The sequence below is a fragment of the Salvelinus namaycush genome, chromosome 26 (genome assembly GCF_016432855.1).
Source record: "Salvelinus namaycush isolate Seneca chromosome 26, SaNama_1.0, whole genome shotgun sequence".
In the NCBI taxonomy this organism is placed as follows: Eukaryota; Metazoa; Chordata; class Actinopteri; order Salmoniformes; family Salmonidae; genus Salvelinus; species Salvelinus namaycush.
In genome coordinates this window covers 27518777-27543873 of record NC_052332.1, presented here as the reverse complement: position 1 = coordinate 27543873, position 25097 = coordinate 27518777, and the positions used below count along the sequence as shown (strand labels likewise).

General features: G+C 43.1%; 1 protein-coding gene across 1 annotated transcript in view; it reads right to left on the bottom strand.

Annotated features, from left to right (window-relative positions):
• LOC120021334 (GRB10-interacting GYF protein 1-like) overlaps positions 1-25097 on the bottom strand; it is a 45403-nt gene that overhangs the window by 870 nt on the left and 19436 nt on the right. Inside the window, exons 13-25 of the mRNA XM_038965044.1 lie at positions 22408-22565; positions 22029-22269; positions 20645-20844; positions 19431-19528; positions 19252-19343; positions 18489-18562; positions 18040-18393; positions 16392-16567; positions 16098-16258; positions 5797-5966; positions 4190-4237; positions 3913-4018; positions 350-3085 (exon numbers count right to left, since the gene is read on the bottom strand). Coding sequence (XP_038820972.1) covers positions 3018-3085; positions 3913-4018; positions 4190-4237; positions 5797-5966; positions 16098-16258; positions 16392-16567; positions 18040-18393; positions 18489-18562; positions 19252-19343; positions 19431-19528; positions 20645-20844; positions 22029-22269; positions 22408-22565 — 1946 coding nt within the window. The 3' untranslated portion in view covers positions 350-3017. The remainder of the gene's footprint in view (positions 1-349; positions 3086-3912; positions 4019-4189; positions 4238-5796; positions 5967-16097; positions 16259-16391; positions 16568-18039; positions 18394-18488; positions 18563-19251; positions 19344-19430; positions 19529-20644; positions 20845-22028; positions 22270-22407; positions 22566-25097) is intronic.

The window sequence follows — 25097 nt, the reverse complement described above, 5'->3', positions numbered from 1 at the left end:
AATCCCAGACCCCCATGGGTATAGCATGAGGAACAGATCGGCTTTACCAGACACCAGGATATATCTAGGAGATGTCCAACCTCATTAAACGGACACATCTTGAGGAACCTATTAATTACCCAACTCTCCTCTGAATAACTATCATTGTTGGTACAGCAAGCTATTAAATAGAATCTTTAGTCAAATCATTTATCTAGCTCCCCGGGGACTCTACCTGTCCTACATGCCACTTCAGGTAGCCAGTAACCTAGAAATTCAGCAAAAGTAAATCTAAAAAAGAATATACATTTCCCCCAGTGAGCCCCTTCCTAAAAGCAGATGGCCACATCAACTTGCCTTCTGCACTGACCTTCAGAGAGCCACAGTATTGTTCTGATACGCCGAAGAATCTGGTTCACTTCGGTGTCAAGGTCATCCTTAATGCTGTCCTTTCTTGTGGAGAATGTCCAGGGAAAGGCAATCCTTGTCCAGTAAAAGAGTAAATACAAGGAGACAGGGGCATCTCACAAACCTGTCCATCTCCCTACACTCTGTTCTGTAACTAAAACCAACAAAAGCACAAGTGGAAGATGAACAAGTTTTACCGTCAGTCCATTGTCCAGTAGTTTTGGATTTCAAAAGGTTCCAATTGTAGGCCTGTTATAAAAATATGTTCTCTCCAGTATATTTTAATTTCTTCGAACATTTGTTGAATCTCTTTAAAATGTCCATAATTTAAAACAGGCAACCTATAGTCACATGGTTCCAGCCCACCAAACCCCATGAGACATGTTGCACAGTATGTTGTACAGAGGGGGATCAGCTATGGCTAGGAGGCTGGCCTGAGGAACTAGTCTGTGGAGGAGGCTCAAGGAGCATGAAAGGAGTCATAATAGATTTTTTTATCCATCTCCGGATCTCTTCTTGAAGAACCCATGAAAAACCCATGGATTCAAATAACCACATATTAGTTGTCACCAGTCTAAAACAAATTGTCCATTCTCCCCTTTTTTTTTTTAAATAAAAAATACAATCCAGAATTTAAAAAATGGTTAAAGCGAAGACAGTTTCAGTTTGCAGATGAAGTACCGATCATTCCTCCGGCCACATCTTCAAACACTCCATTTTCACAAGTTGTAGGCAATTAGAGAGAAAGAAAACAATTAATGAAGTTGCAACCCAGACATTCAAAGATCAAAAGGAGACAGATTAATCTTTTGAAAAACTACTGCTACATTTTCCATACCATTTCCTCGGTATATAGGTTTGTAATGAGTCCATCGTGTTTGAAAGGATTTGCCGCTGTATCCAGAGACTATCGAGGACGACAACATTGCTTGGTGATAGACAGACGTCTTCATCTTATTACGAGAAGTTCTTCAGAGAGCAGTAGGCAGTGTGTTCAGCAGTGTCCACCTTGGTTTAATTTACAGTATCTCATCTTCAGAGACTCTAATACTTTATCCCCACAACTCTCCGCATTACCATTTGTTTAAAGTCTGGCTTCATCTCACTGCACTGTTCTGTTTTTGGAATACATTCATTTTTATATATATATATAAAAGAAGTTAAAAGAAGCAAAAAAAACAATATAAAAATACAAAAGCTTAGCAGCCTCAAAAGTGCTCCATATCATCAAGTCCAAATACTTTTCCACTTTTTTAAACAGACAAACATATTCAAAAAGCAACAAGAGAAAGGACTAGCTATAAAAAAAACAGGGTTCACACAAGCAGTGGCAATAGCTTGCAAAACAGCCTGGAAACAGGAAAGCAAGACCTCAACACTGGCATGTCGTTAAAGGCAATAGATCCCCTTGAAAAATGCAAGGAACAACTCTGGTCTTACCAACTTTCATAACCACAAGGAAGATAATTATTAAACATAACTATTCATGGTTCTTTTAACAAGAGTGAGATTGAGAGACAGGGCCTGTACTGCAGTAAAATATACCTCAGAAATCTGCCTTGAAATAAGACATTTACTTTCACAGTTCAATCAGCGAATCAGAGCCTGTATACCTCAGTGACTCGTCGCGAGAGAAGAGCATGAGGGCAGCAAAGCACCAATGCCAGAGCGGCCAGTCAGGTAACTGGACAGAAACGCAGACCATCATGAAGTCATCTAGGGGATGAGGAGCTGGTGAAAGATTGGATGAAAAGAGCCCTATCCACTCCCACTCTCGCTTGAAGAACCCATGTACAAAAATAACATGCACACATTCATTGGCTACTAATCACTCATACATCCAACATGGGCACAAATTGCATACATTCTTCACAAAGTAAAAAAAGTTTCATGGAACAAAGTAAAAACATGGCCTTTTTATGCATCTCTGTAAGCAATAAAAAGTGTGCAGGATTTGAGTCTACCACACAGACACCAGCATTCAGAAACATATTTTTCTTCCACTACTTACCCACAACAACTTTTGTTTTTTTTGTAAGTGCAAACATTCAAGTTTTTTCTTAATAAAATGTACATTTGCTATAGCTTTACATTCTATATCAATGTTTAAAAAACAACAGTGTCTCTTTTCAAAAAAGAATATACTTTCTAAAACAAATGCTCATCACTCCCCCAACCCCTCACCATTATTATCAGAGATGTAACCTCCAGTTCCTTACTTGGGTATGTTTGCACACACACATCCACTTGTGTATATTCATATCATAGACATAATATATGCACAATATATGCACATTTTGCATCCTAAAACCAACAAAAAAAACAAAAAACAAGCAAAACTTCATTTCAAATATTGAAACCCCATGTAATAAAGTGCATTAGTTTAGTTTAAGGTGCTTAATTGTAAGAAGTGCGGAAGGGTACTCCTCTCTGCACACCCCTACCGGCCCCTCTCACAGAGACGAGGGAGAAAACAGTACTTTACCAGGTCCTCATCCAAGAGGGGGCAAAGTAGCTCAGCAGTGCACATTCGTCATTGTGTGTGTGCGTATGTCGGTCTGTGAATGTGTGTGTGTGTGTGTCGTATGCCAGGTATAAGGCCTCAGGTGGATTCAGGTAGATGCTGTGGATCAATAATCTTCTACTGTTTCCATCTCGCCCAGGCTCATCCTCTCCCCTGCGCCCAGGAATGAATATCCTGCAGGAGAAACACCATGGTTCACTTCTATTCACATCCAGCATGGATTCCACTACTTTGAACATTTGGAAAGCACATTTCATAGGTTAACGGTATTCTGTGGATGGAATCCAAAATGGGAGAGTAACTAAATACATAAATATCACTATATATTTTTTAATTTATTTCACTTTTATTTAACCATGTAGGCTAGTTGAGAACAAGTTATATAAGAACTTCCTGATTACATTACATGTATGATAATTGTTTATGTTCTGTGTCAATGAAGGGTGAATATGGAAAGTTACTGAGGGAGGCGAAGGGCAACAGTTAGTCTTTGATAAGGCAGGCCAACTGCAGAACTACGGAGGAGCAAGGAATTCGGTTCGAGGTCAAGTCAACCGAAGTGAGAAGAAACCGGAGGCGGGCCAGAGGGGCACACCCTAGCGACCCTGCTACTACAGTCCTATCTCACACACACATACATGCACATGAAGGTTCTAGCATCAGGCAGGACCATGACTACAACAGTGAGAGGAACCAATTAAGTTACTGCCTAGCAACAGAGATGTATAGGCTGTCTAGATGTGTAAGGAGTTGACCGTGCCTAGGTGACAAATATATGTGCTTGTATCGTCATATATTGTCTTTGCAGCTATACGACCCAATGGGATGAATAAACTTGGCCTGTGAGGCTTCTTCCAGTTATTACTCTTTGATAAGACCCTAACACCTGTATATAAAAAAATCAACTATTCAATACTTCACTCCATTTAGTTTACTTTTCACTGTGCTGCGAGACATTTAATAAATATACTGTATGTATTATTGACTGAGTGTCCGTGTACCTAAGATACTGGGGTCGGAGTGAAGCATCATGGTCTGTTTCTTCATCTTTGCAGCCTGGCTGTCATACATTCCTCCCTTCCCCATCTGGGCTGCCTGGAACATGGACTACACAGAAGAGAGGGGGGAGGAGAGAGAGAGAGGGGAGAGAGAGAGAGAACAACGTGGTTACTGACAATGTATTGGGTATTTGCAAATTCCAATAAGTGCTCCAACATTAGGAAAGGATAGATTGATATTATAAAAAGAGTGTTGATCATGACTTGAGGTGGAGCCTACCTGTAGAGGAAAGTTGTTCACGGACAGTCCTGGAACTTCTTTTGATAGCTGGTGGGGGAGAGCGATGTTGGTTACTGATAATGTCTTACACATCCACACCACAAACACCCCCGTTGGACTTCTTCACATTTTATTGTGTTACAAAGTGGGATTAAAATCGATTTCATTGTAATTTTTTGGTCAACGAAACACACAAAATACGCTAATGTCCTTTGTAGCTCAGTTGGTAGAGCATGGCGCTTGTAATGCCAGGGTAGTGGGTAGTGGCCATGGTAGTTTGATTCCAGGTACCACCTATACGTATAAATGTATGCACACATGACTAAACTGCTTTGGATAAAAGAGTCTGCTAAACGGAATATATATTTATTATTATACTGAACAAAAATATAAACACAACATGTAAAGTGTGCTACTCTTAAAAGTGCAGTTTTGTCACAACACAAAGCCACAGATGTCTCACGTTTTGAGGGAGCGTGCAATTGGCATGCTGACCGCAGGAATGTTCACCAGAGCTGTTGCCAGAGAATTGAATGTTAATTTCGATACCATAAGCTGCTCCGTCGTTTTACAGAATTTGGCAGTACGTCCAACCGTCCTCGCAACCCCAGACCACATGTAACCAAGCCAGCCCAGGACCTCCACATCCGGCTTCTTCACCTGCAGGATCGTTTGAGACCAGCCACCCAGACAGCTGATGAAACTGTGGGTTCGTACAACTCTAGAATTTCTACACAAACTGTCAGAAACTGTCTCAGGGATGCTCATCTACGTGCTCGTCATCCTCACCAGGGTCTTGACCTGACTGCAGTTCGGCGTTGTAACCAACTTCAGTGGGCAAATTCTCACCTTCAATGGCCACTGGTGAAGAGCCAGACGGCGTGTATGGCGTCGTATGGGTGAGTGGTTTGCTTATGTCAACTTTGTGAACAGAGTGCCCCATGGTGGTGGTGGGGTTATGGTATGGGCAGGCATAAGCGTCGGACAACGAACACAATTGCATTTTATCGATGGCAATTTGAATGCACAGAGATACCGTGACTTCATCCTGAGGCCCATTGTCATGCCATTCATCGCCGTCATTACCTCATGTTTCAGAATGATAATGCATGGCCCCATGTCGCAAGGATCTGTACACAATTCCTGGAAGCTGAAAATATCCCAGTTCCTTAATGGCCTGCATACTCACCAGACATGTCACCCATTGAGCATGTTTGGGATGCTCTGGATCGACTTGTACGACAACGTGTTCCAGTTCCCGCCAATATCCAGCAACTTCGCACAGCCATTGAAGTGGAGTGGGACAACATCCCACAGCCCACAATCAACAGCCTGATCAACTCTATGTGAAGGAGATGTGTCACGCTGCATGAGGCAAATGGTGGTCACACCAGATACTGGACTGGTTTTCTGATCCGTGCCCCAACTTTCTTTTTAAGGTACATGTGATCAATAGATGCATATCTGTATTCACGTCTTGAAATCCATAGATTAGGACCTAATGAATTCATTTCAACTGACTGATTTCCTTACATGAACTGTAACTAAAATATTTGAAATTGTTGCATGTTGCGTTTATATTTGTTCAATATACATATAACACACACCTGCTGTTGCTGCTGCTGTCTCTGGTGGTTGGCTTTCTGTTTGGCACGCCGCTCCAGGAACTGCTTGGCAAACTCTTTGGCTTCCACAGTGTCGCCCAGGTAGGAGCGGATAAAGTCAAGGACTTCGTAGGGAGACTCCACCTCCTTCAGATAGGCCACGATGGTGGCTACTGCTCACAGCAAGACCACAGACATTTACACTTAATACCAGGGGAAAAGGTTGAGCAAGAGAGAGGAAATTCTGGAGCCAGGGAGTATGGCAACTAAGGAGATGTTTGCGTAGGTGTGAAGCTGAGTTTCTTTTCGGAAAATGTGGTGCCGGGCGGCAAAATCTTAATTAGGGCTGTCCCCGACTAAAATGGATATTGGTCGACCGAAAGCAGTCTGTTCTTTCGACCAATTGATTGGTCTAAAATTTCAAACGTGCATATTTCTATATATAGACATACCTTTGGCGTTTTAATAAAATCAACTCTATGCATTTAGCTTACGGTTTGATGAAATAAGACAAATGCCTCAAGATGGCGCAGGAGAGCTAGATAACCATGAGGAAAAAAGTCATCAACCTTTCTCATGTGGAATGCCAATTTATCTTACCATTTCTACCGATCTGCGTGCCAGTTATGGTTTTCATATGCACATTTTCATTAAACCATTTTATAATAACGTCTTAATATCTCAAAATCATTGTCATGTGGTTAATCAAAATTCTATCCAAATCTAAATAAAAATTATACAAACCTAAAAAGTAACTGCTATTGTCATTGCCAACTATGTAAAAATAGCCTACATAAAGCCAACAATAAAAACATTGCAGCCTGCAGGTAGAAAATCTGGTGATAAAAATAAATATCCTATAAATCACAACGGCTACACATGGCCTGTCTGCAACAAACTTGAAACATTGGCTCAACTAGTAACTTGGGTCCAGCCCGAATGTGCTAGCGAACTTGCAACATTATATAAAATATTCTGGGGGCTCAGAGTTACAACGTGCCAGTGAGCTCAGGACAGACACAGCTGTAGGCTATTTGTGCATGGGATAAGAAGCAGTTCTTGACTTGGACAGCAGCTCACCGGAGCTGAGTACCAGCACCTCAAATGTTCTACTGCTTGAGCTCCTGTTCCTCTTATAGAATATTAGCTCAAAAGTATTGTGGAGCTCTTGCACCTAAATATTTTTCTTTATTTAACTAGGCAAGTCAGTTTAGAGCAAATAATTATTTACAATGATGGCCTACTCTGGCCAAACCTGAACGACGCTGAGCCAATTGTGCACTGCCCTATGGGACTCCCAAACACAGCCGGATGTTATACAGCCTGGATATAACAGTATATAAACAATAGCACCAGCACCCAAAATGAGTACCGGAAACTATTTCAGTCCAAGTCAAGCACTAATAAGAAGTAATCAGGAAGGCCTTTTTTAATGACATTTCCACTTGATCAGAGCATGACATTTTTCCCTTTCACTCCGAGTGGTTATCGAAAGCGAGAGAGGTGGAAAGATTTTTTAAATACATTGAGGAACCATTGTAATTCTCAATGGATGTAAAAACAGACTGTTTGCTTTCTGTTTGAGGTGAAGAAAACCTTACTTTGAGAAGCTCCACGGGTCATTAGCACTGGTGCGTTAAGCCAATCAGAAACTATCAGATTCCCAAATGGGCACATTTATATGTCTACATTTACATGCAGGCCAGGTAGCCTATAGGTCTACTTCTATGCGTGCGCATCCTAACATTGACAGGAGCGCTCCAGACAAAAGACGCTGACTAAATTCACAAAACTCGTAAATGGAAAGAAATAAACAAACTTGTTTCTCACAAATGTAGCATAGGTTGTGCACTCTACAAACAATGTGTCCACTCTGACAATGAGAATGGGAAGGCTGGAATAATAATATTGAATGCATTGACAGAAATTACCGTAACCAAAGTGACAAACATTGTAGTTTAGGAATTAATGGTAAATGTACTACTGGTCATTTATGTAATTGGGAATTAATATACACTAGCAATCAAACAATTCACACAATTAAGTTATGAAACAATGAATGTGCACAAATTGGCGAGAGAGCGCGCATTCTGGAGAGACAAGTGCATTGTGCATCTGGGCGCATGATCAATCCAATGTCTGCATAGGCCATGCAGCATTTACGGTGATACGGCCTCAGCAGCAGTCAGGGCATTCATACTAAACTCAGCAAAAAAAGAAAGTCCTCTCACTGTCAACTGCATTTATTTTCAGCAAAAGTAACATGTGTAAATATTTGTATGAGCATAAGATTCAACAACTGAGACAAACTGAACAAGTTCCACAGACATGTGACTAACAGAAATGGAATAATGTGTCCCTGAACAAACTGGGGGTCAAAATCAAAAGTCAGTATCTGGTGTGGCCACCAGCTGCATTAAGTACTGCAGTGCATCTCCTCCTCATGGACTGCACCAGATTTGCCAGTTCTGGCTGTGAGATGTTACCCCACTCTTCCACCAAGGCACCTGCAAGTTCCCGGACATTTCTGGGGGGGGGGGGGGGGGGGGGGAACGGCCCTAGCCCTCACCCTTCGATCCAACAGGTCCCGGACGTGCTCAATGGGATTGAGATCTGGGCTCTTCGCTGGCCATGGCAGTACACTGACATTCCTGTCTTGCAGGAAATCACACACAGAACGAGCAGTATGGCTGGTGGCATTGTCATGCTGGAGGGTCATGTCAGGATGAGCCTGCAAGAAGCATACCACATGAGGGAGGAGGATGTCTTCCCTGTAACGCACAACATTGAGATTGCCTGCAATGACAACAAGCTCAGCCCGATGATGCTGTGACACACCGTAACAGACCCTCCACCTCCAAATCGATCCCGCTCCAGAGTACAGGCCTCGGTGTAACGCTCATTCCATCGTTGATAAACACAAATCCGACCATCACCCCGGGTGAGACAAAACCGCGACTCGTCAGTGAAGAGCACTTTTTGCCAGTCCTGTCTGGTCCAGCGACGGTGGGCTTGTGCCCATAGGCGACGTTGTTGCCGGTGATGTCTGGTGAGGACCTGCCTTACAACAGTCCTACAAGCCCTCAGTCCAGCCTCTCTCAGCCATTTGCGGACAGTCTGAGCACTGATGTAGGGATTGTGCGTTCCTGGTGTAACTCGGGCAGTTGTTGTTGCCATCCTGTACCTGTCCCGCAGGTGTGATGTTCGGATGTACCGATCCTGTGCAGGTGTTGTTACACTTGGTCTGCCACTGTGAGGACGATCAGCTGTCTGTCTTGTCCCTCTGTAGCTCTATCTTAGGCGTCTCACAGTACAGACATTGCAATTTATTGCCCTGGCCATATCTACAGTCCTCATGCCTCCTTGCAGCATGCCTAAGGCACGTTCACGCAGATGAGCAGGGACCCTGGCCATCTTTCTTTTGGTGTTTTTCAGAGTCCGTAGAAAGGCCTCTTAGTGTCCTAAGTTTTGTCGTAGATGAATCAGAATTAGTTAGGTAACATAGATAAATAAGATGTTTTATTTATTTCATAATATGCAGAATATCAGAAAGGGAGAAGGGCTCCACTATGTCTGTACGCTAGTCACTCCCTTTCCCATTGGGGGGGAGGATTATGGCAGTGTCTGGAATCATTGTATTACCCTTCTGATGTGCTGAACTTATCTTTCATAGTATATGACCTAGAGGTCCACTCCCCTTATTGAGCTTCTCCAGGAGTGGGGAGAAGAGGGGGTGTATTTGAGATGGGAGTATCTAGAATTGACAATTGATATATGCCATTGGATGAGGTAATGTTTTGGTCCTAAGTGGTACCAAGAACGAGATTAGAATCTCGTTTTAGGAGACCAAACTGAACGATAATTTACAGCTAATGCTATCTGGATGGGATACTCTTCTTTCAAGTAAAAGGTTCTTTGTAATTTTCCTAAGATCTGCTGTTCGTCATGTAAGTTGAAAGGGGTGCATCTTGGCTATAAAAGATACTAAGAATTGTTTTGTAAGGACTCAGAGAATTCATTTATAGACACTGAATTGATCTGAGAGTAAAAAGGGCTATGGTGAAGCTCATATAATTAAAGATGGACTTTATAATATAACTCTGACTTGTGTGGTTTTCTCTATCATCACGTAGTTATACAGGAAATTACCACGACAGTTTGCATAACTGTGACCTTAATTGCCTACCGTCTGTAAGCAGTTAGTTTCTTAACGACCATTCCACAGGTGCATGTTCATTAATTGTTTATGGTTCATTGAACAAGCATGGGAAACAGTGTTTAAACCCTTTACAATGAAGATCTGTGAAGTTATTTGGATTGTTCCAAATTATCTTTGAAAGACAGGGTCCTGAAAATGGGACGTTTCTTTTCTTGCTGAGTTTACTTGCGCTTCGTGGAGCAGTGCAGAGCTGTTGTCAAGGAAGTGAGTTTGTGTTTTCTTTCTACAGGATATACCGCCCTCAACTACCGTCAACCAATCATGTCAATGCGGAGTTATACAGAGCCCACTGCATTGTTACATAATGTGGGAGGCGCATGGCGATGCAGTACGGACCTGGATTTGGCCTCTGCATGCCACTGGAGGCTCCGCAATGGAATAGTTCTGAGATTGGCGCAAATATATAAACACACACAGTGCATTAGGAAAGTATTCTCCTACAATTGCATAGCCTTCAGAAATGTTGCACAACATGAGCTCATGGGCTCTCATGAAGTGTTAGATTGTTAGATTTTCTAATACATTTACATTGATGTCAGAGTGATTAGAGGGATAAAAAGCATGAGCTTGCGCACACCCAAGAAAACAATTCAGCGTAGAGATGCTGAATAACAGTGAATAAACTGTAAGCTATAAAACAAAGAGTCGCACACTCTATATGTATAACCTCCCAGTAATTCATTGGGTAAAAAACAACCAACTTTTTGGCATCACAGTGCCTTCTTTTTATAGCTTAGAGTGATTAGAGGGACAATAGAGTGCTGAGTACCAGGCAGTTAAGCAAGTTTGGTAGGCTACAAATGACCAGCAGCAGCATCAGAGCTCGGAGAAGCCTAATTACCGTGACTAAACGGTCATGTGGAATTTGACTGGCTTCATGACTCGTGACCGCCAGTGTGGCGGTAATACAGCCCTAAGGCTGATGCAAAATGTTTCTTCACATTATAAGCGCAGCAACGTTAACAAGACAGTAGGTTACGCGAGAGTGTTCATTCCACAATGTTGTCAAAAGCGCACCGCACACGCAACCGGTTTAATTTGACAGATGAAAATATCCATTCAAAATTTTGAAAGAGGGGAGATCTAAAGATGCAACAACTAGCATGGGTTGCTAATATGACTAGAACCGTGCCTTTGGCTGCTGGACAATGAAAAAAAGTTGATTTGAAGACAAATAGAACATGAGAGAAATAGGCTACAGGTTGCAATATGCATATGGTCATGTAGTCATGAAATCTATGCAGCCTACTCAATCACTTTTTATAGCTACTGTTTACAGGCCTCCTGGGCCATATACAGCGTTCCTCACTGAGTTACCTGAATTCCTATCGGACCTTGTAGTCATAGCAGATAATATTCAGATTTTTGGTGATTTTAATATTCACATGGAAAAAAGTCCACAGACCCACTCCAAAAGGCTTTTGGAGCCATCATCGGGTTTTGTCCAACATGTCTCTGGACCTACTCACTGTCACAGTCATACTCTGGACCTAGTTTCGTCCCATGGAATAAATGTTGTTAATCTTAATGTTTTTCCTCATAATCCTGGACTATCGGACCACCATTTTATTACGTTTGCAATCGCAACAAATAATCTGCTCAGACCCCAACCAAGGAGCATCAAAAGTCGTGCTATAAATTCTCAGACAACACAAAGATTCCTTGATGCCCTTCCAGACTCCTTCTGTCTACCCAAGGATGTCAGAGGACAAAAATCAGTTAACCACCTAACTGAGGAACACAATTTAACCTTGCGCAATACCCTAGATGCAGTTGCACCACTAACAACTGAAAAAATGTGTCATAAGAAACTAGCTCCCTGGTATACAGAAAATACCCGAGCTCTGAAGCAAGCTTCCAGAAAATTGGAACGGAAATGGCGCCACACCAAACTGGAAGTCTTCCGACTAGCTTGGAAAGACAGTACCGTGCAGTATCGAAAAGCCCTCACTGCTGCTCGATCATCCTATTTTTCCAACTTATTTGACGAAAATAACAATCCGAAATTTATTTTTGATACTGTCGCAAAGCTAACTAAAAAGCAGCATTCCCCAAGTGAGGATGGCTTTCACTTCAGCAGTAATAAATTCATTAACTTCTTTGAGGAAAAGATCATGATCATTAGAAAGCAAATTACAGACTCCTCTTAAAATCTGCGTATTCCTCCAAAGCTCAGCTGTCCTGAGTCTGCACAACTCTGCCAGAACCTAGGATCAAGAGAGACACTTAAGTGTTTTAGTACTATATCTCTTGACACAATGATGAAAATAATCATGGCATCTAAACCTTCAAGCTGCATACTGGACCCTATTCCAACTAAACTACTGAAAGAGCTGCTTCCTGCTTCCTGTGCTATGTTGAACATAATAAACGGCTCTCTATCCACAGGATGTGTACCAAACTCACTAAAAGTGGCAGTAATAAAGCCTCTCTTGAAAAAGCCAAACCTTGACCCAGAAAAAAAAATAACTATCGGCCTATATCGAATCTTCCATCCCTCTCAAATTTTAGAAAAAGCTGTTGCGCAGCAACTCACTGCCTTCCTGAAGACAAGCAATGTATACGAAATGCTTCAGTCTGGTTTTAGACCAGATCATAGCACTGAGACTGCACTTGTGATGGTGGTAAATTACCTTTTAACTTCTTATGGCTGCAATCCTGCTACCGGGATCGATATGACAACAGCCAGTGATAGTACAGGAAGCCAAATTCAAACAACAGAAATCTCATAATTAAAAATTCCTCAGACATTCATGTGTCTTATATCATTTTAAAAGTAATCATCAGATGACACTCATAGGACTTCATGTTACACAACACATGCATGTTTTGTTTGATTAAGTTCATATTTATATAAAAAAAATCTGAGTTTAGATTCACTAGTTGCAAAACCATCAAGTGACTTTGCATAGCCACATCGTTTCAACAGAAATACTCATCATAAATATAGATGATAATACTGATTATACACATGGAATTATAGATATACCTCCCCTTAATGCAACCGCTGTCAGATTTCAAAAAAACTTTACGGAAAAATAAACCACGCAATAATCTGAGACAGAGCTCAGAACAATAGCCAAATTAGCCGCCATGTTGGACTCAACAGAAACCAGAAAATACATGATAAATGTTTCCTTACCTTTGATGAACTTCATCAGAATGCAGTCCTAGGAATCCCAGGTCCACAATAAATGCTTGATTTGTTCGATAATGTCCGTTATTTATGTCCAATTAGATACTTTTGAATTGTTTACTAAACGCCCTAACCAAAGCCTCAAAGCGCGTCCACTATAACGTGACGAAATGTCCAAAAGTTCCGTTACAGTCAGTAGAAACATGTCAAACGATGTACTGAGTCAATCTTTAGAATGTTGTTAACATACATCTTGAATAACGTTCCAACCGGAGAATTACATCGACTTCAATTGACCGATGGAACGGAGCTCCCTCTCACATGAACGCGCCAGTTCAATGCGTGGGCACCTCATGGAAGTGATTACTCATTCCTGTCTCCTTCGGCCCCCCTTCACATTAGAGTCATCAGACAAAGTTCTATTGACTGTTGACATGTAGTGGAAGCCGTAGGAAGTGAAAACCCATCCATATCTCTCTGTATTTTCAATGAGAGCTTGGTTGAAAATCTGGCACCCCCAGAAAATATCCAAACAGGAAGTGGAACTTCTCAGGTTTTTGCCTGCCATATGAGTTCTGTTATACTCAGACATAATTCAAACAGTTTTAGAAACTTCAGTGTTTTCTATCCAATACTAATAATAATATGCATATATTAGCAACTATGACATAGGAGCAGGCCGTTTACTCTGGGCACCTCTCATCCAAGCTACTCAATACTGCCCCTTCAGCCATAAGAAGTTAATGGCGTCAGACCGAGGCTCTGCATCTGTCCTCGTGCTCCTAGACCTTAGTGCTGCCTTTGATACCATCGATCACCACATTCTTTTGGAGAGATTGGAAACCCAAATTGGTCTACACGGACAACGTCTGGCCTGATTTAGATCTTATCTGTCGGAGAGATATCAGTTTGTCTCTGTGAATGGTTTGTCCTCTGACAAATCAACTGTACATTTCGGTGTTCCTCAAGGTTCCGTTTTGGGACCACTGTTTTCACTATCTATTTTACCTCTTGGGGATGTCATTCGAAAACATCATGTTAACTTTCACTGCTATGCGGATGACACACAGCTGTACATAGTCTGGCCCAGGAGTGTGAAGGTGAACGGAAAGGCTCTGGAGCAACGAACCGCCCTTGCTGTCTCTGCCTGGCCGGTTCCCCTCTCTCCACTGGGATTCACTGCCTCTAACCCTATTACAGGGGCTGAGTCACTGGCTTACTGGTGCTCTTTCATGCCGTTCCTAGGAGGGGTGCGTCACTTGAGTGGGTTGAGTCACTGACTTGATCTTCCTGTCTGGGTTGGCGCCCCCCCTTGGGTTGTGCCGTGGCAGAGATCTTTGTGGGCTATACTTGGCCTTGTCTCAGGATGGTAAGTTGGTGGTTGAAGATATCCCTCTAGTGGTGTGGGGGCTGTGGTTTGGCAAAGTGGGTGGGGTTATATCCTTCCTGTTTGGCCCTGTCCGGGGGTATCATCGGATGGGGCCACAGTGTCTCCTGACCCCATCCTGTCTCAGCCTCCAGTATTTATGCTGCAGTAGTTTATGTGTCGGGGGGCTAGGGTCAGTTTGTTATATCTGGAGTACTTCTCCTGTCTTATCCGGTGTCCTGTGTGAATTTAAGTATGCTCTCTCTAATTCTCTTTCTCTCTCTCTTTCGGAGGACCTGAGCCCTAGGACCATGAGCCTGATGACTCCTTGCTGTCCCCAGTCCACCTAGCCGTGCTGCTGGTCCAGTTTCAACTGTTCTGCCTGCGGCTATGGAACCCTGACCTGTTCACCGGACGTGCTACCTGTCCCAGACCTGCTGTTTTCAACTCTCTAGAGACAGCAGGAGCGGTAGAGATACTCTTAATGATCGGCTATGAAAAGCCAACTGACATTTACTCCTGAGGTGCTGACTTTCTGCACCCTCGACAACTACTGTGATTATTATTATTTGCTGGTTATTTATGAACATTTGAACATCTTGGCCATGTTCTGTTATAATCTCCACTCGGCACAGCCAGAAGAGGACTGGCCACCCCTCATAGCCTGGTTCCTCTAGGTTTCATCCTAGGTTTTGGCCTTTCTAGGGAGTTTTTCCTAGCCACCGTGCTTCTACACCTGCATTGCTTGCTGTTTGGGGTTTTAGGCTGGGTTTCTGTACAGCACTGAGATATCAGCTGAAGTAAGAAGGGCTATATAAATAAATTTGATATGGAAGTCTTTATAAAATAATTGCTTCCACGATATGGTCGGATTTTAGCTTTTGAAGCAAGGCAAGACATGCCTCATAATATGCATAGGCTACTGCCTCCAGCTCATTGCAAAGTGGTGTGTGACGTTCTGATGCCTGCCTACCGTTGCCTATGTACTTGAATGACAAATGGGAAGTGCACTTCAATTACCAGCTGAAAAATATTTAGAATTGCTATGCAATGATTGGGCTTATAAAAGCACGTTTCACTACAGCAGCAACGAACATGCTGTTTGAGGAGCTGTAGCAGCTGCTCTCGTGCTGTCTGACAAGAGTTTCAGCTGAAACTAGGCTCTATCTGTATGCTGTGAGCATGTGATAAGATGCTGGACTAATGAAAATAGGTTAATTATGCTAATTAACCTATAGACAGATAAGCATGACCGGTCAAATGTATTTCCATCGACTGGTATTTCCCATTTATTAATAGGCTAACAACTATTATTTTTTACAATAGGGCTTTTTTCTTCTCCCAGACAATTGGCCGGAACCAAATTTATTTATCGGCTTTTCATATTTTTTGTGGGGGGTGGAAAGGAAAACGTTTTGAATACATTTGCATTGATGTCAGAGTGATTAGAGGGATAAAAAGCATGAGCTGGTGCACACCCAGATAGTGTGAATGTGAGTGATGACATATTTGAGTATATTCATGGGGCCGGTCGCAGGGACACAGATCCAGTGATGAAGTGAAAGAGGAAGATCATTAGTTACCGTCCAGGGACGAGGAGGGGGAGTTGTTAGCGGAGGTGTTGAGCGCGTGCAGCATCTGTTCACACCAGGTGGTGAAGCCGTCCTGGGGTTTCATGCCCTGCAGCAGCTTCAGCAGTTTGTCCTCCTCCTCTGTACGCTTCTTCCTCAACATGTACTGCTCGCTGCAGGTGGACACGGAAAAAATGTTTACGCACACACAGGCCTTGAAACAGTTTACATACACACAAAACGTTAACACACAGCTTTAAACAGAGAGGTAAACAATGCACCACACACACACACAGTGAGGTGTACCTAAGAGAGGGGCTGCTGCGGCTGTTCTTCATGCCCATGTTGCGGAGGCTGTTCTGGTTCTTCACAGCCTCCTCCCAGACACCCATACCTCCAGAGCTGCCTTTGGGCTCCATGCCCCCACCAGACCACATGCCCACAGACCCCTCACCCCACTGACCCATAGACAGGCCTCCATGCTGGAGGAAGACAGAGAAAGAACAGAGGGACATGGGTCACACTACTGGTTACCAGGGCCTGGTCCACCAGCCAAAATATATTTGCCATAATTACACCAACCCCCCCACCCGTGTGTCTTCGCTAGGAGTTGAAGCAAACTCAAAACATTGAAAAACCTAGTTTGTGAACAAAACAATGCAAATAGCCAAGAAACAGATGGACAAAGTCTCACTTTAGTAGACTTCAGAGTCAATTAGACCAGTGGTTCCCAACCAGGGTCGCTGGGGGTACTTAAGAAGACCCATGAGTATGGGGTTACTGGTAAAATGCACGAGGGGGTACTTCAATGGTACTCCGGGCAAAGCAAAATTCAGTTGGTGGTACAGTAACCCCAAAATATATTTTTTCGTCTTTTTTTACCTTTATTTAACTAGGCAAGTCCGTTAAGAACAAATTCTTATTTACAATGACCTAGGAACAGTGGGTTCACTGCCTTGTTCAGGGGCAGAAAAACAGATTTTTACCTTGTCAGCTCAGGGATTCGATCTACCAACCTTTCAGTTACTGGCCCAACACCACTACACCTTTCAGTTACTGGCCTTTCAGTTACTGGCCCAACACCACTACGCAACCTGCAGCACCATTGAATTAGACCAACTTATGCCTTTGTGTTGTGTTTCTAAAAATGAATCTTTAGCAGTGCACACAGCTCCTCAGCCAGGCAGGGTTGCCACGCGTCGCTCGAGGTGGGATATATTTAAGCAATAAGGCACCTCGGGGGTTTGTGGTATATGGCTGTTCCTAGGCACGGCTAAGAGCTGTTCCTAGACACGGCTAAGAGTGCCAGGATACAGTCCTTAGCTGTGGTAAATTGGCCATATACCACAAATAATAGCCTTAATGCTATTATAAACTGGTTACCAACGTAATTAGAGCAGTAAAAAAATAAATGGTTTTTCATACCCGTGGTATACAGTCTGATATACCACAGCTGTCATCCAATCAGCATTCAGGGCTCGAACCACCTAGTTTATAATGTCTAATATACCACGGTTGTCAGCCAATCAGCATTCAAACCACCCAGTTTATAATATAGGATTTGTAGATATTTGTGTGATTAGCTACCAGCTATGAAACAAAATGACAGAAACACTTTGAAAACAGCTACTGCAGCATTTCTTTTTCTATAAAATGTCCTTATACTTGACTTCTACCTTTATTTGTATTCCCAAATGCGAGAGAAATGTTTGTATTGTGGAGCCCTGACCACCTGCCAACGTGGCTGTTGAAATAGACCTTACATGCCAATACCGGCATTTGGCAGGTGTTAATTTTAGGTCCTGCTGGTTACACTTATGGGCATTGTAATAAATATCCTCAGAACACACATTTCTTCTCAAGAAACTACTACACTTTCAAAACCTCCCTGTAGACATAGCAGGACAGCCCGTGTGAAGTTTTCTTTTGGGGGGGGGGGGGGGGGTCTCCTCACCCTGTCTCTCTGCTGCTGGGCCCTCTGGTGCTGGGCCTGCTGTTTGAGCAGCCTCTCGGTCTCCAGCTCCAGCAGGCTGAGGCTCTTGCCTTGCTTGGAGAGAGCTGAGACCTGGGGGCCACTCCACACGGTCCCTGACCCTGACCCAGAGACACACCCTGGGCCCCCGGGCTGGGCCCGTTGCAGCAGCTTCAGGATCAGCTCCTGCTGCTGACGACACTGCTGCTTACGCCTGTACAGCTCCTCCTCCTCACGCCTCTTCTGCTCCTCCTGCTGCCTCCTCTTCTCCTCCCGCCGCTTCCTCTCCTCCTCCTCTCGCTTGGCCCTGAGTTCAGCCTCACGCCGGTCCTGGAGCTGAGGTACAAGAGATGAACAGAGTCAGCAAGAGAGAGAGAAGAGGGGCGAGACAGAGGGTGAGAGAGGGGGGACAAAGTAAATAAAGACAGTACCTTCTGTAGCTGCTCCAGAGATGGCCCCTGAGTGGAATGACTCATGGTTAAGTCCCATAGGTTGGCCTCACCTCCTGGAATAGGCCACAAACACATTAGTGACATACAATGGCAACATGTAGAAGGACATCTGGGTGAATGAAAAGATGTATAGCTGAGGTCTATCAGTCTTGGAGGATATGCAAGAGCGTATGCTTAGTGGTTAGAGTGTTAGTCCAGTAACCGGAGGGTTGCTGGATCGAATCCCCAAGCTGACAAGGTAAAGATCTGTCGTTCTGCCCCCGAGCAAGGCAGTTAACCCACTGTTCCCCGGGCGCCGAAGAAGTGGATGTCGATTAAGGCAGCCACCCGCACCTCTCTGATTCAGAGATTGGATTAAATGCGGAAGACACATTTCAGTTGAAGGCATTCAGTTGTACAACTGACTAGGTATCCCCTTTCACTTATACAAATACAGTCAAATATATTAGCACCCTTGCACTTTAAAATGGAGTGTAATGGAGCAGAATGTCCTCTTCAAAACTGGTTGAAAGGCTATTTTTACCCTGTAGGCACTGGCAACTTACCACCTGTAGGATAAATTACATTTGCTGAGAATGACCTTGCCTCCAACCAAATTAAATTGAAATCTTAACAATTTAGTCCAGGCCATTTTTGCCTTTGAAATTAAAAATCATAATTTCATCATGCATCTGTATAAAGTGTGCTTATATAAAAGGTGTATGTGGAGCAGATAACGATGCAGCGGGTTCCTTTTCAGTACCTGACTGCTGGGAGGCTGAGGTACGCATGTCCCACATAGACCCATTATCTGGTACTGACATGGACCTGTTCATCATGCTAGATTCCCCACTCCTGAAAACAGAAACACATTAGTACACTCACAAATACCCTCCTATACATCCAGTGTGTGTGTGTGTGTGTGTGTGTGTGTGTGCCTACCTTTTCATGTGCTGAAACCTTATCTGCAATTGCTGGTATAGAGCTGCAGTGGCTGCTTGTTCTAACTGTTTCTTCAGCAGCTCCTGATCCATATTGCCCTGCGGAACAAGACCTACAGGGTTACCGTACCAACTATGCCACTGCTTTAGAAAACCACCAAGCACACCAAATAATAGGGATGTACAATATAAATTGGTAAGCATATCAGAATCGGCCGATACTACCTAAAAATGCCAACATGTCTAGTTTAACGCCGATGTGCAAAACCGATGTCAAAGCTGTCGTGCATACCTATATAACGTAGGTAGATGACGCTACAAAAAATACAGCGCTACACAGAACAAAAGCAGAAAAATACTAAGCACACACTTCCAACAACTAAACAAGTTCAAGTCGAGCAGTCATTTGAAAGAGGAAGGACATTTTAGGGGGGTTAAAACTTGCAAAAGTACTCTACAAGTGGCTGTGAACAAGCGATTCAGTGGCATACTCTCGGAGCCTCTACTGTGTCGCCACCATGCTCGATGCTACCTACAAGGACCGCTACTTTGATGCAGACAACAAACACGGTTTACGTGAAATGTTAGACAGCTAGACAAGATGGAAACGGACACAGTGACAGTGTGCACCAAGGAAGAGAGGTCACGGACAGACAGAGCGCTGAAACTTCACTGCTTGACATGTATGATGAAATCCTGGTTGAGACTGAACAACAAAACAGCACAGCAAGTAAGTGAAATAAATAGGTTTTGATTATGTTTTACTGGTAATGGGGGACATACGTAAATGTCAACAAAATAACTTTTGGTCAGTGTGTGTTTCAACTATTTAACTGTACTAGAATGCTTAAAAGGCCGCTAAAATTTTTTAATAAAATCGGTATTGGTTTTTTTTGGGCAAGGAAAATATTGCATCGGCCAAAAAAGTAATATCGGTGCATCCCTACCAGATACACTACTGATTATCTGCTCTGGATAGATACACGATACAGCTACAAGAGAAAATATACATTATACTCAGTAAAACACATGATTTTGCCTATGCCACTTTGATACTCTACTTATTCCAAAAGAAGTTGTTCACCACAGTCAAGTATCTCTGTGCCTTTGCTGTACCTGGGTTAACTGACAAACCCCCCACACACCACTAAACAAACAACCAGTGAACAGGAAGTAAACAGAAACACCCAGACAGACGTGTGCTCGCTGACTCACAGAGGACCCCCGAGGTGGTGGAGGCTGTCTCACCAGCAGGGGTGGGGGGGAGGGGCCGGGGGAGAAGGGCACGCGCCCCCACATCTTGATGACATCTCCCAGGGGCTGGAAGCCCTCATCACAACCCCTCTTTACCAGCAGTGTCATGGAGAAGTAGCCTGCCTGGAACCACTCACACATCTCCACCGTGGAGAAGGGACCTGGACCAGGGTCATGACAAAACAATATGACAATGTGAAAAAGTATCTGTAAGGTACTATATGCAACATATATTGATTGATATGTACAGTGCTTTCAGAAAGTATCCCAACCCCTTGACTTATTACACGTGTTGTGTTAGAGCCTGAATTCAAAATGTATTAAATTCATTTTTAGATCCTCTCATCATCTACAACACATGTTTTTAGACATTATTGCAAATTTATTGAGAATAAAACACAGAAATACCTCATTTACGTAAGTACTCACACCTCAGAGTCAATACTTTGTAGAAGGACCTTTGGCGGCGATTACAGCTTTGAGTCGTCTTTGGCATGTCTATCAGCATTTGTACCTCCGCATTTACTCCCATTCTTACAACAAAAAAAAGATTCTCTAGTCTGATGAAGCCAAGATTGAACTCTTTGGCCTGAGTTCCAAGCGTCATGTCTGGAGGAAACCTTGCACCATCCCTACGGTAAAGTATGGTGGTGGCAGCATCATGCTGTGGGGTTGTTTATCAGCGGCAGGGACTGGGAGACTAGTCAGGATCAAGGGAAGGATGAAAAAGGGCAAAGTACAGAGAGATCCTTGATGGAAACTTGCTCCAGAACGCTCAGGAACTCAGACTGGGGCGAAGGTTCACCTTCCAACAGGACAACGACCCTAAGCACACAGCCAAGACAATGCAGGAGTGGCTTCGGGACAAGTCTCTAAATATCCTTGAGTGGCCCAGCCAGAGCTCGGACTTGAACCCGATCGAACATCTCTGGAAAGACCTGAAAATAGCTGTGCAGCGTCGCTCCCCATCCAACATTACAGAGCTTGAGGGGATCTGCAGAGAAGAGGAGAAACTCCCCAAATACAGGTGTGCCAAGCTTGTAGCATCAAACCCAAGACACGAGGCTGTAATCGCTGACAAAGGTGCTTCAACAAAGTACTGCGTAAAGGGTCTGAATACTTCAATTTGATTCCAGTTCATTTTTAATACATTTGCAAAAATGTAAAAAAAAAATAGTTTTTTGCTTTGTCATTATGGGGTATTCCGTTAAGATTGATGAGGAAAAAAAAACAATTAATCCATTTTAGAATAAGGCTGTAATGTAACAAAATGTTGAAAAAGTCAAGGTTTCTGAATACTTTCCAAATGCACTAACTGCAAAAAATTGTGAATGTGTGTGTCTACCTTGGATCTCTGCCTGGGGGTCCTTGTAGAACCACTTCATGGCTGCCTCGTGGGAGAGTGGCAGGGCACAGTCCCTATGGGCAGAGTGGGAGTGCGTGTGTCCAGCGGTGTGTGTGTGTGAGTGTGGGGCTGGGTGTGTGTGAGATTGGGAGGTAATGTTGTGGCTCTCCTGCAGTGCTTGGGTGAAACACTCCTCCTCAAGGGATGTGTCCTGCAGAGATGCCACCATCTTTTCAGCCTCCTACAAGGGTGGGAGAAGATAAAAAAATATGAACATTTACATAACACTCAGCCAGTATATCAAGTGTAATCGTAATCCTGACAATAAATTGGATGTAAAATGAACGCATGTCTAATTGACATGGTAATGCAACCCTACCTGTTGCAGGTGCTTCATGCCCTCGTCCTCCTCCACTTCTCCCCCTGTTGATGGGAGGAGAGATCCAAAGGAGGGAGGAGGCATCAGGTTGGAGGAAGTGGTGGTGGAGGAGGAGGGGTCTGGACTGAGCTGAGCACCACTCCCTGGAGGTGAGCTGCCTGTGAGACCACAGAGAGAACAGGGGGAAAGGGGATGAGACATGTACAACTACTGTACTAGGGCCACTACTGAGCATACAGGTGAAACATTCTCTGGAGCAGATACAATCTGATGCCCACACAAAGTGAAAATGGTTCACAAGAACGAGACGAAATGGACAAAAACACATAACATGATAAATTGACTGAATTATCAAGACAACGGTTCATTTATAAAATGAATAAGCACCAGTTATGTTTATTTGATCCTTTAAACTACTCCAATTTGAACATTATAAATTGTCCCGTTAGCAATAGCCCATATTAACAGTAAAAGCTACTTATCGTTATTATTGATAACAGTAAAATATCTTCGATAAATGGTCACTGTCGATACTTTCGGTTTATTGTCCTAGCTTTAGTACACAACATGTGCATATCAGTAATTCAGTCAGGGCTCTAAAGTGCGACCAATTTGGTCACATATGCGACTAAATAATTTTGCTGTGCGAACAGGAGTTTTATATTGGGAGCACTGAGACAAGGAAAAAATATATATCCTAGATACTTGTTGTAATAAGGCTTCGCAGTACCGTTGTTTCAGAGATCTGACACATTACGGGAGGAACATTTTTATCTTACCTATAGCGGATCGCCGGGACTGAATTTTACATTCACAAACCATAACATTATGGAACGTTCTAGAACTACTTGCGCGTCATTAACCATTTGTTTACACTTTGTTCAGTAATGTTACATCATTGGCTAGCGAGCCAACAACCTGGTAACTTTACCAGTATATCCAAAGATTTGGGGGCCCAGAAATGAAAAGGGATAGCTTATTCAGGAGATCAATGATCATAGCAATGAATGAGTGCAGGGCCTGAAACAACATTTTTGGTCCACCAGCCACTGTGGCAGGTAAATTTAAAATCTACCAGCCACTCAGAATATTTTTGGGCCATAATAATTAGACCAAAAAACCCAAAAGAACCCAGGTGAGCATGCTTTGTAATGTTTGTAAAACAATACATGTATTACTAGCTAGAAGTGATGTGGTTTATTGCAACAACAAAAAAATCATTTTTGTGATCCAAGTGTTTTAATCAAAATGTCACAGATGACAAATTCTCAGATACCCCTTTAAGGGTGGAAGGTTAACATGACAACGAGGGCACTCGAACCAAGTGACAGTGTGCCTGTGAGATAGAGAAACAGGCACACTGTCACTTGGTTCGAGTGCCCTTGTGTCTTTGCTGAAGCAAACTCAAAAAATTGTTTTGTTCTCAAACTAGGTTTGTTTTTCAACGTAAATAGCCAACACACTCAAGGACAGTCTCCTTGAGTAAATTAGACCAACTTTTATGCCATGTGCAGCACTTCTAAAAATGAATCTCCAGCACTTCAACAGCAAGGCAGTGTTGCTGCGCGAGGTGGGATATTATCGACCTGACGACAGTAGATATAAGTGTTGGTTGAGGTCAGTTAAATTCATATCTATGCCAACATGACACCAATCTCTATGAAAATTTGCAGATCAACTTTGAGGTACACAACAACACTCCACATCTCTCATCATGAGTCGTCCATCTGTAACCGAGAACCACAGCGCATTTTTTAACAGGGTCGTTGGCAATTGAGTTGAGTATTTGAGCCTACTGATCTCCTATTCTAGACGTCTGCTTAAAACGAGACTATAATTTCCAAAATTGACCATTGGACATAAAATGCCGGATTGAATAAATTTGCAGATGCAACAGTTTATTAAATGTATCGCTCTCACATGCACAATTCCTTCCGTTAACTTCTTATGGCTGCAGGGGCAGTATTGAGTAGCTTGGATGAAAGGTGCACAGAGGTGCCCATATTAAACGGCCTGCTCCTCAGTCCCAGTTGCTAATATATGCATATTATTATTAGTATTGGATAGAAAACACTCTGAAGTTTCTAAAACTGTTTGAATGATGTCTGAGTATAACAGAACTCATATGGCAGGCAAAAACCTGAGAAGTTCCACTTCCTGTTTGAATTGTTTCTGAGGTGGCAGATTTTCAACCAAGCTCTCAATGAAATTACAGCGAGATATGGATGAGTTTTCACTTCCTACGGCTTCCACTAGATGTCAACAGTCAACAGAACTTTGTGTGATGACTAATGTGAAGGGGGGCCGAAGGAGACAGGAATGAGTAATCACTACCACGAGCTGATCACGCATTCACCATGCGCCTTCACATGAGGACGTCCGTTCCACCGCTCTTCTTAAGTCAATCTAATTCTCCGGTTGGAACGTTATTCAAGATGTATGTTAATAACATTTTAAAGATTTATTCAGTACATCGTTTGACATGTTTCTACTGACTGTTACGGAACTTTTGGACATTTTGTCACGTTATAGTGGAGGCGCTTTGTGACTTTGGAATTGTTTACCAAAGGCGCTAACCAAAGTAGCTAATTGGACATAAATAACGGACATTAACGAACAAATCAAGCATTTATTGTGGACCTGGGATTCCTAGGACTGCATTCTGATGAAGTTCATCAAAGGTAAGGAAA